The 15,695-nt window shown below is 43.7% G+C and overlaps 1 protein-coding gene across 1 annotated transcript in view; it reads right to left on the bottom strand.

Annotated features, from left to right (window-relative positions):
• Positions 1-4,625, bottom strand: part of B4GALNT2 (beta-1,4-N-acetyl-galactosaminyltransferase 2) — a 35,879-nt gene extending 31,254 nt beyond the window's left edge. Inside the window, exons 1-2 of the mRNA XM_035135150.2 lie at positions 4,465-4,625; positions 1,753-1,920 (exon numbers count right to left, since the gene is read on the bottom strand). Of these exons, the coding sequence (XP_034991041.2) occupies positions 1,753-1,920; positions 4,465-4,610 (314 nt within the window). The 5' untranslated portion in view covers positions 4,611-4,625. The remainder of the gene's footprint in view (positions 1-1,752; positions 1,921-4,464) is intronic.
• Positions 4,626-15,695: the final 11,070 nt, after the last annotated feature.

Below are 15,695 nucleotides of genomic sequence, written 5' to 3'. Positions count from 1 at the left end.
CAAAAGCCAGCCGCTGAGCCAAGAGCCGGCTAGGAGTCGGGAGGCAGAAGCTGAGAGTCAGAGCTGTGTTTTTGACTTAATAAAGTTTGAAAAGAATAAAACAAACAAGCCGACAGTCATTGTACACCAAGAAGAGGAAGGCCTGAAGCACTTGTGATGGGCTGAAAACTTGCTTTAAAGGAATAAGTTGTTAACTGTACGGTAGAAGTGTAACAGATTATTCCTTTGAAGGAAGTGCTCCTCCTTTCCAGTAAATCGGTGTTTCTCAAGCTTTCTCATGTGGTGGACCAGCAAACCCCGCCTCCCTCCATCTGCCAGGGTGGAGGGTGAAGGGTTGCTTTCTGCTACTCCAGAGAAGTGGACACAGAGCAATGGATTCAAACTACAAGAAAGAAGATTCCACCTAAGCATTAGGAAGAACTTCCTGACAGTGAGAGCCAGGGCCGATTCTAGGTAGACCCCCGGTGGTGCGGTGTGCCAGGGCGATCTCCACCCCTCAGCGCCAGGGCAGCCGACCTGCTCGAGACTGCCCTGGTGAGAGCTGTTTGGCAGTGGAATTTGCCAGCAAGTAATGCGGTGGAGTCTCCTTCCTTAAAGGTCTTGATAGCCTTAAAGGTCTTGATAGCAGAGGCTTGATAGCCACATCAAGAATACTCTGGTGGTGTTTCCTGCTTGGCAGGTTGGATTGGACGGCCCCCATGGTCTCCTCCAACTCCACAATTCTCCGATTATCTGTTTTCAGCTCATGTCTCGTATTTCCTAAGGCCCTTTGTAGCTGCTTACTTCGTAAGGAATGTTGTCCCTGCAAGGATGAGTATGTAGTGTTCTTGCCCACTGTAGCTGCTCATCCCCTTTGGCAGCTGCTCTTGCGAGGGTAGGTATGTGATGATCTTATCGATAGCCGAAGGCTATGTACTTCCTTCAGGGGTACAGTTTTAAACCGATTAGTTTTTGTAGTATTTCATACTTTTCTAATATTTTACTTTTACTTTATATTTTGAAGAATATTATCATTTTCAAAGTAATCCACAATTAGAATTCTTTTTATGTGTGTCGTTTTTGTTATATTTTATAAATTTCTGATGAAATTCTCCCAAATATAAAAAGTAAAATATAATTTTTGAAGTGATTAATAATTATAATTGTCTTTTTTTCTGCATATATGAAATAGACTGTAGAGTCGATTGTTGGTCATGCAATATACGTAAAAAGTGAAAATGCTCCTAATTTTAAATCTTAGTCACATCTTAATCTTATTTTTAAAAAATGTATTCATTTTTCTAGTGATCTGTGGCCGATAAAAAAAAAAGAGAAACCATCACAATTCACAAGATTATTCAAAATGATCTCTGTGCTAAAACATTTTCTTTTGTATTTGAGAAATATAATGAAAGATTGTTGCATTACTTATTCTTGCAATTTAAAATAATTTTCGCAGTTTCAAGTTTTGTGCTTTTCTTTTCTTTTTTTAAACAAGACATTTTCTTTTCTTTTTTTTAACAAGACACCTGTTTTGAAAACTGAAGTTAGCGGGTGGTGGTGGTGGAAATTAGCAGGGGTCACAAGTAGTTAACCTTGCCTAGGGTGGAGAATAGCCTGGCACCAGCATTGGCTTAATCACACAGTGAAAAGCAACATTTCAGCTGAATGATTTGGGATTCAGAAGCGAGGGAGAGCTGGATTTCCCTGGTCTCATGCCTTAAAAAATAATAAACTTTTTTTAGAATAAGAAATTGCGTTTGCAGAGCTTACCAAAATCCATCAAACAAGAACATGGACTTGTATTTTTCTTCTGGCAAAAGCTTCAAGGACAATGGAGTTTCATCCCACCCCAGTTTGATTTCGGTTAGCCGCCCTTTCATCATGGAGACATAGAATACAACACATAAACTGAAGATTATCACACAGATGTACTTGAGTCTGTAAGAAAGCAGAGCACAGGATCAGTTTCCAAGCCAGCCCAGTGTTTACTGTTCAGCTAAAGCAGGGGTAGGCAACCCAAGACCCGTGGGCCGGATGCGGCCCAACCGCCTTCTCAATCCGGCCCGCGGACAGTCCAGGAATCAGTGTTTTTACATGAGTAGAATGTGTGCTTTTATTTAAAATGCATCTCTGGGTTATTTGTGGGGCATAGGAATTCGTTCATTTTCCCCACCAAAATATAGTCCGGCCCACCACATGGTCTGAGGGACGGTGGACCGGCCCACGGCTGAAAAGGTTGCTGACGCCTGAGCTAAAAGTTCTTATAAGGTAACAATATTGTTTGTCGTTGCAGTGCATACAATGTAATTAATTTGGTTCCCGAGAATTCACTCCCTTAAATTCAGCGAATTACCTTTTTGCAGATTAAAAGGTAAGCAGTCACAGCTGGGAAGCTGACACTGCTGTAGGAACGATTTTAGGATCGTGTTGGCAAACCACACAAAAGCATAATTGATAGTATTGCACTGGCAGGCCATGCAATACGTTAATATAAATGTACAGGTTTGTGGAAAGAGGTTGAAGGGACATAGCAGGGCAGGAGGTCATGACAGATCCAGGGATAGCTGAGTGGGACATGTCAGATCTGGAAGAAACGGGCTTGAGCAAGGGAATCAGGACAGAACCACAGGGGTCACGCCCAAGTCAGAGGGAGAACAATGGAAAGGTGGAAAAACACCAAGATGGAGAGGAGGGGGATGTTTAAGGAGTAGGCATGTGACAGGGCGAGGTCTGAGGAGTATGTGAGGACCAGGCACTTCCTCTATGGCGGAGATCCTATGACAGGATGTGACATGCTCAGGAACACCACCTCTCTTGGAATTGTCCAGCTGTCATTGAAGGTTGTGCTGCCTGTTAATCACTAACTTTGTGACAAATTCTTAATAAAAGGGAGCTCCCGCCTCATTTTGGGGTGCCTTCCGCAATTTCATCTTGTCATCATGGTTTATTGCTTTATTGCTAGTGTAGCACCCGCTGCAACACACTGCAAATAAGAAAATGCAGTTTGCAACATACTTATCCTTTGTATGTTCTTATAAGACAATATGCAAATAATCATACAAATTCCAAAACCATTTTTGTTTTTGTTTTTTTTGGGGGGTGAGTCTGAAATTGCAGAATACTACTCTTGGCATTTCAGAATATTTGCAACATTCACATTTGGAATTTTACTTCTCAAACCTTTATCAGGCATTTTACAAATAAAACCATAAAAGAGAAAATAACATAGTGCATAAGAGCCTTGAAATATATATTAAGAATTATTTGGAATTTTACTTATGGTTCATCCTGCTTATTATGGGTTGTGAGCCCTTGTGCCAGCATTAATTCTTCCTTGTTCATAGGGCGTTATTAAAGTACTGCTGTCCTACAATTTCTCCTTTCTAAATCTCCACAATTTCTCCTTTCGGAATCTGAAAATTCCCTATACTTTGAAAATACAAATAGGAGTATTACATTGATTCCATGTTGCTGGGTGCCACTTAGCTATATTAAATTAGCAGGAGAAGTTGCCATTTGATTTCCCACTTCCAGCTCCAAAATGTCTTGGGGTGACCTTCATAAAAGCAGGAAAAGGGTTAGTTTTAAATTTTACAAGCAGTTACAATAACATTTTCTTTTATACCCAGAAAATGGGAACCTGCATGTGGCAAAAACTGCATTTCGGATCCTATTTACGTGTATGATTTCTGATCATCATGTGTATGCATTTTATACAAGCAGCATGTGCCTCTCCCACCATATGCAACCAAAGTCCAAGATATTTGCCATTCGCCTTTGTTTAACATGCAGAGGGAAACAAAGATGAGACCGAAGTGTAACTTCTATGCATCTCAGAAAGTGATTCTGTATCCCCAAGTTTGATAAAACCTCCCACACGGGAAAACCAACAGTTTTTTAAAGCTGAGCACATAAAAACAAGCGCCTGAAATTCTCTGCAATTCCAAAATCCGGCTGAAGTCTCAAATGCCAAGAAAATGGGACTGTATGCAGAAAAGTCTCCAGGCAAATGGGCATCATTATTCTCTGCGGGCCTTTGTGTTTTCAGCCAACCTTCAATTCACGAGAGTTGCAGCTCTTAAGAAATAGCCCCATCATGGCAACCCACTCCTCATTCAGCTACACAAAACAAATGACAACCCACAAGCAACACAGTAGGCTAATAATATGATTACAACACTTTTGTATCATTACTGGATTGTATCTTAATTTGCAATCAGATAGCATACAATATATACATGGTGCCACCAACTAATGTGAGTTAATAAAATGTAAGGGATTTTTTGGCTATTATAACACCACAAAGAACTACTCGCGCTTGAGGCAACATGCCTTCCAAGGTAAGTGTAAAAGTCGAATTTCCTCCTAGTTAAAAATCCACGTATATTGGAAAGAAACTGGAGCTTTTCATGTTATTTCCTCCTCATCAATTTTTGCATAAAGACCCCCAAGTACCACATAGGTATTTCAAAAGCCACTCACCTCCATAACTTCTGGAAGATCTGAAAGCAACCCGCTTCCATTCTGAGAAAACTCCCCACTGGACAAGAGCCAAGCATATACCTCTCACCTCCACTAAGAGAGTCAGTCAGACTAAAATCCTTGCACATCCTACTGAAGAATAACATGCTCCACCTCCAGCCCTAGGGATGTAGCCTTCAAGCACCTGTGAGCCTCTAACCCCACCCAGCCACAGGTGTGGCAAATAACGTTATTGAGACAATGCACATTGCAAGCTTATCTCACAGAACTTTTACCTTTTGTTGTGACCCAATGTCTTGAACACCTCTGGGTCACTGTAAGAACCTGCTGGATCCGGCCCTTCTAGTCCTGCATCCTGTTCTCACAGCAGCCGAACTGATGCCTGCAAGAAACCCCCTATAGGACCCCCCCTTTCTACTTGCACTAGCTAGAAACGTATTTTTAAGGCGTTTCCAGGTGGGATTGACTCACATATTGGCAAATTCAGGTGGTGCAATGAAGATTCAGTAGTTACTGAGTATAATAGGAGATGAAATACCACAAGACAGGGGGAAATTATTCTTTTATGCAACTGCAGCAGCCAGGTTACTCCTTGCAAAGAACTGGAAGGGAAATTATATACCCTCAAAAGAGGATTGGCTATACAAATTAACAGAATTTATAGAATTGGAAAAATTAACTGCAGCAATAAGATATCAAACACACCAGAAATTAAGGTCACAATGGTTATGGTTTGAAGAGTACATGAGTAAACACTGCTCTAAGGATAACATGCTGATATGTTTAGACTAAGCTCGTAAAGTTGTCTTGATAATATAGGTTGAAAGTTGAAATACTTTATTGTCACTTGTACAATTTGTATACAGTGAGATTACACAAGCACCTCCACTCAGCTCTCTTAGTCTTAATTCCCCTCGTTTACTGACACACACACACCAAACCCGAAAGTCAGTTGCCCAGTTGTTATCCTTTCATTCAGCAGCCTAACAGCCCATGGATAGAAGCTGTTCTTTACCCTGTTGGTGTGACTAATCATGCTTCTATATCTCGTCTCCATGGACGAGATGGTTGGACAGTGTTCTCGAAGCTACGAACATGAGTCTGACCAAACTGCGGGAGGCAGTTGAAGACAGGAGTGCCGGGCGTGCTCTGGTCCATGGGGTCAGGAAGAGTCAGACATGACTAAACAATAACAATGGCCCATTTTCTCCCAAGCAATTTCCTGGTAGGGGGTGGGAAACCTGGCCTGTATTTTCACACTGTTAAATTCAGCACCATTAGAAGTGAGGAATTTAGCCGTCAGGTGAGTCAAGGCACCCACAAACCCATAATAATATGTTTACACGTAGCAAGGGCATTTAGTTCTTCAGTCCATTGTGTAATAGGTGTAATAGGTCTGGAGGCACAGGCTGCGAAGGCTCAGTTAGTTCTGTTGGACTCAGTGCATGCCCGGAGCTTTCCTTTCGTTGTACCATGCAGGCAACTTCATGACTACATAGCACTTGTCTCTTGGCAAGGTGTTCCCAAGTATGTTCAGAGGCTGCCTGTTCTGGCACTACCCATGGCTAATGACTGATACCAGTGTCCACTTTACTTTGCCGCAAGCCACTTCTCACGGTATGATGCTCTCGGAACCTCCCTGCCCTGGCACTCAGCAGGCAGGGATTTATTGAGTGAAGAGTTCAGGCTTTCAATATATCTACTCCATTTGACTTCACCCCCACAGGCACACTCCTCCATCAAAGACAAATTACACCAATTAATTCAGCAATAATTGCTGTGGTTTCTAAAAGGGCAACACCCCAAAGGGCGTGCCTCAAATCTGTTAAGTCACCACCATAAGCAGTCAGGCAATACATCTCTTCTGTACCTTACCTGCAAATAGAAGCTACACATTGACATAAGGAGTGGTGGTGGACATGGGCGTAGACAGGGGGACAGGGGGGCAGCTGCCCCCCCAGAAGCAAAAAATTAATGTATTTTACAGACCATAATCAGCACTTTTCCCCTCCAAAAACTGAAGTGGAAAGGGCTTTGCTTTAGCGAGAGCAGCTCGGTCTCCGCTTGCTGGGGGGCGGGCGGAACAGAGTTGTAACAAAAACACATCAAATAAATAAAGCAAAGTGGCCACCGATAGTTAAGCAGTTAAGACAATGGAGCAGATATCCCCTTTCAGGCAAGATTTATAGCCCACCACTTCACCCTATTGTTCTTCAGTGGGAGTTGTTAATTAGAATTCAGGGATCACATTAAGAGTTCTATTGGCGATTTAATGAGGGTGCAGAGGATTCAATTTGACTAAGGTGGCTCTGCAAGGCTAAAAGGAAGTGAATAAGAAAAAGGGGGGACTGTAGCTTTGATAGACACAGTGGTTAGGGGAGTTGCAGAGGAAGCAGTTCCCTCCCCTTCCCTCCTTGCGTTTTGGCGCCGCTGGGGTTTGAAAACCCCGCGCGCGCGCTCCATCAATTTGCATCGGTTCCGGATCTGGGATGGCCCTGGGTGCTGCTGGGGGCGTGGCTTGGGGCAGGGGCTGGTGATGCTGCCTCTCCTGCGAGCGTGAGAACCAAGGTCGATTTGCGTGCGTCGCCTGTTTGTCGTTCCACTTGGATTCTTGTCTCACGCCCACCGCTAGTGCTGCTTTACTCAATTGATCCATATTTTTTGGCTTTGGCCCCCTCGAAAGTTCATCCTTCACGTCCGCATGCAACCCCAGGTAAAAGGCAGATTGTACCGGATCACTGTGCAAGTCCCACCCCAGTTTGTGGACTAGCATAGTAAACTTCGCCTAGTATTCTCTGACCGTCATTCTGCCCTGTGTCAAATTGTGAAGCTCCTCCTTCGTGGCTTCCATCTCACTGTCGCTTGCATACATTACTTTTAGGGCTTCTAGAAATAATTTTACATTCTGCATGCAAGGATTTTTTGACGCGATGAGCGGCCTAACCCATTCTCTTGCCCCCCCCCCTGTCAAGTGTTCAATGATATATGAGACTCTGTGCACGTCATCAGGAAACTCCGCGTTATGCAGTTCCAGCGCATAAGTAATCTCTTTTTTTTATAACATTTTATTAAATTTTCCATTTAATATGCATTTAAACATCCAATCAAATTTACAAATAACAAATAACATATACTCTATTGTGACTTCCCTCCTTCCCCTCATAAGGTTTTCTAACCAAAACTTATCTCGCAGTTTCTTTATTTCTTCCCCTTAAGTTCAATTCGCAGGATTTACTTCAACCCTGCAAGAGTTTTTAAACTTCTACAGTTCTTTTCCATGTAGTCCACATATTTACTCCAGTCTTTTAGGAACCTTGCTTCCCCCTGGTTCCGGATCCCACTTGTAAGTCTTGCTAATTCAGCATAGTCCATCATTTTTGTCTGCCATTCTCCTATTGTCGGTAAGTCCTGTGTCTTCCATTTTTGGGCTAATAAAGTCCTGGCCGCTGTTGTTGCATATAAAAATAATACATTATCCTCTCTTTTGATTTCTTGTCCTAACATTCCTAACAAAAATGATTCAGGCTTTTTGGGAAAAGTATATTTAAAGATTTTCTTCAGTTCATTATATATCATTTCCCAAAATTCTTTAACCTTATCACACTTCCACCACATGTGATAAAAGTCTCCTTCCCTCTCTTTACATTTCCAGCATATTTTATTATTCATTCTATACATTCTAGATAATTTCACTGGAGTTAGATACCATCTATATATCATCTTCCAAAAATTCTCTTTCAATGCAGTACATGCAGTGAATTTTAACGTATGATTCCACAGCTTCAACCAACAATCATAATCTATATTATGCCCAAAATCTTTTGCCCATTTAATCATCACCTCTTTTGTCAGTTCATCTTTTGTATTCCATTCTAACAACAAATCATACATTCTAGACAATAATTTTGTTTTGCCTTCTAGCAGTTCTATATGGAATTTGGACTTTTTGTCCTCAAAATATATTTGGACTTTTTGTCTTTAGAAAATATATCATTTATTTGATGGTATTGCAACCAACTGGTCAAAGAGTCCTTAATTTCTTCATATGTTTTCAATTTCCATCCTTGTTCTGATTTCCTTAAAAAATTTTCATATGTTAATCTCTCTCCTTCCATATTCACCTTTTTCACAGTAAATACGTCCACTGGTGAGATCCACCATGGAGTCTTAGTCTCTAACAGCATTTTATTCCTTTCCCATACTTCAAATAATGATCTTCTTATCACAGCGCATAAGTAATCTCAGTTTCAAATCTTAGATACTCCTTGGGGTCTCCGTTAAACTTGGTTACTAGGGCTTGTCCCCTCCGCACTGGTAATACTTGTGGCTGCGGAGCCCCCCCACCTCTCGCTGCCTTCTCCGCATCCAGTTTGTTTTGCAGATCCACCACCATGGCCCTTAGCTGCTTCTCAAGTGCATCCTTTGCTCTCACCTGCTCCACTGCTTTCTGCATCTCCTCCTGCGCTCGGCGCGATTCCTCCGTGGCAACGGCCAACTGTTGCTGGGCTTGAGCGGTCAAGCTCTGCATCTCCTGCTTCAGCTTCTCCACCTCCTGCCGCCAGTGTGCCGTCTCCTGCTCACTCATCGCGGCAACTCCAAAGTAGCCAGAAAGACTCGGAGGTTGCTGTCACAGGGTGGTTAGCGGCTACTCTAGAGCAACGACTCTTCCACTCGTTGCCTTTTCATGATTTTATTGGTGCTGAGTATTTACAGTGCAGAGCAGTGCTATGTACATGATGTCAGTTAGGAGTCAGAACCTCCGAGTGGATGTTCATGCGTTTTTCTCCAGCAAAATAGTCTCGGGACACTGAATCTCCGCCCCCGCCGTTTCCGGCGCAATTCTGGGGTAGGTGGGATGGGTCTTCCCCCCTTGCTTCCCACTTCCCTTCTCCCGCTGGGCATGGGTTCCGCTACCTTGCCTGAGCCTCGGACCCCACTTCCTGCGTCACCGTTTGAGCTACCGGTATCCCCCTCCCCGCTACTACTGGCACTGGGCGATGAGCTGGTGTGCAGAATGGGAGGGACCTGCCGGTATCTCTTGTCCCTCACACTCGGGTTAAGTACGCTTCAGGTTGAGTACTCTGCGGACCCGTCTGGAACAGATTAATCCACTTTCCATTACTTTCAATGGGAAAGTTTGCTTCAGGTTAAGTACGCTTCAGGTTAAGTAAAGAGAAATGGATCTTGCGATCTGATGGTGACTCGCAAGATGAATTCGTTTTGTGAAAAATTCATCTTGCGAATCGCGGTTTCCCATAGGAATGCATTGAAATTTAATTAATGCGTTCCTATGGGCCAAAAAAGAAATTTCAATGCATTCCTATGGGAAACTGCGATTCGCAAGATGAATTTTTAGCAAAACGAATTGACTCGCGGAACGAATTAAATTTGTCTTGCGAGGCATCACTGTAATAGGTTAAAATCTGGTGAGGTACAATAACAACCTTGTAAAATATACAGTTTTTGATCCCTTTGTTTTCCCTTCTGCACGGGTTCTCTTTCTCTCTCTTTTTTGTTTGCATCTCACCATATTTGGTGTACATATAGTTACGTACTTTTTGAACTTTCAATAAAGATGTTACCCCCCCAAAAAAAGTCGCCTGAGTTGGTTGCCATATACCTTGTGGTACCTTGGTTCTCAAACTTAATCCGTTCCGGAGGTCCGTTCCAAAACCAAAGCGTTCCAAAACCAAGGCGCTCTCACCCATAGGAAGTAATGCAAAACGGGTTAATCTTTTCCAGATTTTTAAAAACAACCCCTAAAACATTGTATTTCACTATTAATATACTTCTTCTTAATTGTATTTCAGTTCAACAATTACTTTGATAAAATACATATTTTGTTATGTGCAAATGGCTTGAGATACCTATTAGGTCCGTAAATTACCATATAGCATATATTCAACACAAAAAACAGTGACAATTTGCTGTTGACAAAGGACAGCTGGACATATAAAGGGCTCCATTACCTTCAGTAGTTTAGGGCCTCATCAAACCAAAACATTCCAAAACCAAGGCACGCTTTTCCATAGAAAGTAATGTAAAATGGATTAATCTGTTCTAGACTTTTAAAAACAACCCCATAAACAATGATTTAACATGGATTTTACTATCTAACGAGACCATTGATCCTTGTGGCTATATTCATTAATGAGAAATGGTTCAGGAGTAAACCCCAAGGAAAAAATCTGCTGCCTTACTGGAGTCCTTAAGATGGTTGGGTGGTGCTTCCTTCCAGCAACTCCTGCAGCCAAGTTGGTGCCAAACATATTGCTCTGCTTTCCTTTGGACCACATCAGCGAGGCAGCCGATGACCTCTATAAACACTGCCCGGAGAGGTCACTTCAGTTTCACTTCACTCCCGGATATGAAACTCCATTGTTTTTCGAGGCAGATGGTTGCCAACAACCCCCTATTAATCTAGGCTGTGTACACATTTCTGGTTTAAAACTATTCATTGGCTGAGAGCTGATTCACCAGTTCCAACGACAGCAAGTCAAGAGAGCCAACACATTGCAATGTGGCACCACTGCGTCACCCGAATCCCGTTCCACCCGCTGAAAGGGCAGGCGGAAGCACGGATGGCAGGATTTCCCCTGGCATTAACTCCGGGTATTGTGGAAAGTGGCTAAACTGGCCCAGGATCTGCAGAGCCCCTTTGCTGTCACTTGACAGCACTTGACCTGACTCTTCCAGGCTAATATAGTGCAAGCCAAGGGTTTGCCCGCCCATCCCTCGCCTTCTGTCCCAGCCTGCATGAGCAGGGGGGCAGTCAATGCAGTAGTAGTTATGGCAGTGATGGCGAACCTATGACACGCGTGTCAGATGTGACACGCAGAGCCCTCACTGCTGGCACGCGCCCCACGGCCCATTCGCACTGTTGTTGTTGTTTCCCCCTCCCATTTGTTCTCCCGCTCCTCCTCACGCTACAGCTTGTCTCCGCTGTAAAAACCCAGATCCTTTTTTTGTTGTTGCTGGTAGCCAGAGATTGGTTTTTAACCCTTTCTGTGCTGTTTTTTCTGGCGCTTTGGCAGACTATGATTGGGTGTAACAGCATTCATTTTTTAACTCATTCTGTGCTGGTTATTTTGGTGCTTTGGCAGACTATGTCAGTGCTACGTGTTCGTTCCAGCGAAGGTATTATTCGTCATTTATTTCTGTTCTCTTCCCCCCCCCCCCAAAAAATCACAGCAGCTTTGGGGCACCCACCCAAAAAGCAAAGCAACTTGTGCACCCCACAAAAAAACCTCCAAAACTTTGGTCAGCAGCTCCCCCAAAAGAGCTCAACAACTCTGGGCACTGTGATAAATAAGGGTTTTTTTGTTAGGTTAGGTTAGGTTAAATAATTATTTTTTGTTTATTAAATACAGTTATATATTACAATTATACATTTTTGTTATTTAAACTATAAATATTGTGAAATTATGGTTTTTTTCTCGAAGTGACACACCACCTGAGTTATGCTCGGTTTTTTGGCGAATTTTGACACACCAAGCTCAAAAGGTTGCCCATCACTGAGTTATGGTGTTCTGCCATGCTGCCTGGCCAGAGTTAAGATTGCTCCGACACTTATTTCATCACTATGACATCATGCATCGTGCATTGCTGGGCTATTTTGTCTCCATTCCTGGTTCTTTGTTCATGCGGTAATCTGATGTTGAAGCCGATATCTCAGCCTTCAAAATGTGTTCATAGAGAAAACAAATGGTGTTACAAAAGAGAGTGGGCTGCCTTTGATCCTGCGAAGGCTTCTATTGTGTGCAACCTAACCCAACCCAACTTAAAATATAACTAGTCATGCAACAGAGAACTGTGACTTTCAGAGAGATGGCTGCAGTTTCTCATACATTTTTTTAAATAAAAAATAAACAACCTCTCTCTTAATTAAAACATTATAGGGTTAATTTTGGACCTCTTATTATTATGGGCTAGAGGAGTGCTTCCCGACCTTTTTAGTATGGCGACCCAAATGCATTAGCCGAGATTCCTGTAATGCAGGGGGTTGGACTAGATGACCCTTGGGGTCCCTTCCAACTCTACAATTCTATGTGGCTCTGATTCTATGAAATGCGTCACATGAATTTTGATCCTTAGGTCTTCAGCAGACCTCGGCTCTGTGCCGTTCAACTGCAAGCATGCCTGTTTCATAACCGTAGCTTGAGAAATCAAAGCAAAAGATTTACTTAACACCCCTCTTCATGTGTTGATTGTTGAAATACTTATAATTTATAACTATTTCCACAAATTCCGCATTAAGAGTTATAATACTTAGAAAAACTATTCACAGTTTTGTTTATGGTAATGTAAGGAAACCAGCTATCTGATTACAGGATTTTGCTTCCAAAGCTATAAATAAATAAATAAAAATCAGAAAAGATGTGGTTACAGAAGTAGTGCTAGATATAACGAACGATGAACATTTTTAATAGCTTTATTCACATTAAAGTACGGTATATTTTGGCAAGTTAGCAGGGGGACGCCTGATCTTGCATTTTGCAGGATTTGATGAATGGCAGAAACAGGGTCAGGTCATTACTAATACCTTACATAGGCATGTTAAAATAAGATATTATTTCTTATTTTGAGAAGCAAACTTCGCATCACCCTCAGCTTAACTCTTCGCTAACCCTGGTGTAAGATCTGGTGAAGTAATTTTCTTGTGAAATTGCGATTACGGTAGCTGTCCCTAGATCTGCCACCACCTACCAGAGAACAATTCTCCAGTGTTAAAATGTAAGACTCGGGGCTTTCTGTGGTGGTGTTAAAAGTTTCAATACAGCATTATAATATGTCAAGAAAACAAACTGTCGTAAGAGGTATTCATCGTACCACTTGAGGACTAAAAGCAGTACTTATCTTGGGTTTACTTATAAAATCAACACTCTACTTGCAGAGGCCTCTTGACTCTGTTGTGGGCCACAACTCTCTTTCTCACACACATTTATTTCTGTTGAATGAATGAATGAATCTTTATTTGCGTCAGCCATCGACCATAGCAACAAAACAAAAATGCGATATACAAAGAACAGAAATAAAAAGTTGATTATATAAAACACACTTTAGGGTCCCGAATCATTTATTTCTGTTTCTTTGGAGCGTGTTCCAGCACTATACAGACATTCTTTTAAAACTGGAATAGGACAGGCACGAATTTTAATTTTTGTACATTGAATTGTGTCCCTATGAAAAAGAGTGTACGGGGTGAATCAATGTTGCTCAAATCTGACTGGATTTTGTTACAGTGGAACCTCAGTTGTCAAACGTAATTCGTTCTGGAAGACCGTTCGACTTCCAAAACGTTCGACAACTGAGGCGCAATGGCTGGCCGCCAAATTCCATTGAGAAAATGGAGAAACGCGCCTCGGAAGCCCTTCGACCTCTGAGGCGCGTTCGAAAATGAAAGCATTCACTTCCGGGTTTTGGGGGTTCGGGTTCCGAATCATTCGGCTTCCAAGACGCTCAAAAACCGGGGTTCCACTGTACCAAGAAGCCCAGTGCAGCTTCTCTAAACTATGGTGTGTGATTTGGCCAGGGCCGTCTTAGGTATATCTGGCGCTGTGGTGCAAAGATCCCTCCAGCGGTGCCCCCCCCCAATTTCCCAGAGTTGGCAACTTTTTAACAGTGCTGCCAACAGCTTTACAGGGCTGGAGGAGGCGGGCAGCGGCTGGAGGGTGGCTCCTCTGGCGGGGAAGAGGCAGAGGCTCCGGGCATGGCCCTGCTTCAGCGAGGCGGGCGAGGACGGCAAGCTGATGCCGGGAAGCGCCATGCCCAGCCTCCGCCTCTTCCCTGGCGCCCGTGCTTCGGCGCGGCATGGCGGAGGCGGGCAAGGGCAGCGAGCTGGTGCCGGGAGGCACCGTGTACAGGCTCCGCCTCTTCCCTGGCACCCTTCAGAACCTGGCGATCCACTTGCCTGTATGGGCAAGATGCCCCTGGATTTGGCTGTGCTCTGAGCCATGGTACATTGGTTTACATGGGCGTACCCAGGATCAAAGCTAGGGGGGGCACACCAGCCACGCCCCCCAGTCACCCAATTGGCTAGCTGGCAATGACGTGGCCAGGATCCCCCAGGAGGCATGGTCAACGTCCACGCCCCCCAGAGGAAAAGGGGCCGTTTGCAAGGCAGCACACAGAGCCCCCCGCGCTTGCACTCTGCCTCTCCCGCTCCTTTAATGGTAGCAGTGGCTAAAACGAGGAAGCAGCAGCAAAGCTGCCTCCGTTGAAGGAAACCTGGACCTGGTCCTGGGCTAACTTCAGCCCACACTCTTTCAAGTCACAGCGAGCACATGCCGCAGAGCATTGTGGGGCAGCACTTTCTGTGCTGTGCTCGCTGTGACTTGAAGGAGTGTGGGCTGAAGTTAGCCCAGGTCCAGGTCCAGGTTTTTTTTCAACAGAGGCAGCTTCGCTGCTGCCATTTCGCTTCAGCCAAGCAGGCTGAGATGGAGCACAGCAGGCAGTGTCCCTGCCTGTCCTCTCCAGCTGCCCTGCTTCTGGGGTGGGGGAGCTGCCCCGCCTGCCCCATGCTGGGTACGCCCATCTTGGTTTAAGCAAATATGCAGTCTCTCATTTAATGTATCTTTTAGAATATGGAGAAAGGGGGCATCTGGCTTTCCTTAACAACCCCCTGTTAGGCACAGACATTCCCTGTGTGGCTTGAGGTGCAAACATTTTAATTCCCCCCCCCATCACTTTCTGTTTGTTGCTTACTGTCCTCTCCCGTCTTTTTGAGAGGTTCCAGCTATAACCAGTAGAGGGCAGCAGCACACGGATCCAGCAGCACTATTTGGTGGTGTTTTTATTTATTTTTTAAACAAAGTAAGAATAATACATTAAAAATTGTGCACCCCGACCCTGAGACTATTATTTATAATAATCATTGAACTTTCCAAAAAATTGACACTTCTTGAGATGGTTTGACCCCTCAGGTGGTACCTCAGGTTACGAACTTAATTCATTCCGGAGGTCTGTTCTTAACCTGAAACCATTCTTAACCTGATGCGTGCTTTCGCTAATGGGGCCTCCCACTGCCGCCAGTGCGCGATTTCCGTTCTCATCCTGGGGCAAAGTTCTCAACCCGAGGTACTACTTCCGGGTTAGCAGAGTTTGTAACCCGAAGCGTTTGTAACCCGAAGCGTTTGTAACCCAAGGTACCACTGTACAAATTCTACAAATATCTTCCATATTTTCTCTGTCATTTCTCTTTCATATTCCCTGTCTTACTTTGATATTACACG

The sequence above is a fragment of the Zootoca vivipara genome, chromosome 13, assembly GCF_963506605.1.
Source record: "Zootoca vivipara chromosome 13, rZooViv1.1, whole genome shotgun sequence".
Classification (NCBI taxonomy): Eukaryota; Metazoa; Chordata; class Lepidosauria; order Squamata; family Lacertidae; genus Zootoca; species Zootoca vivipara.
This window is presented reverse-complemented; position numbering and strand designations above follow the sequence as displayed.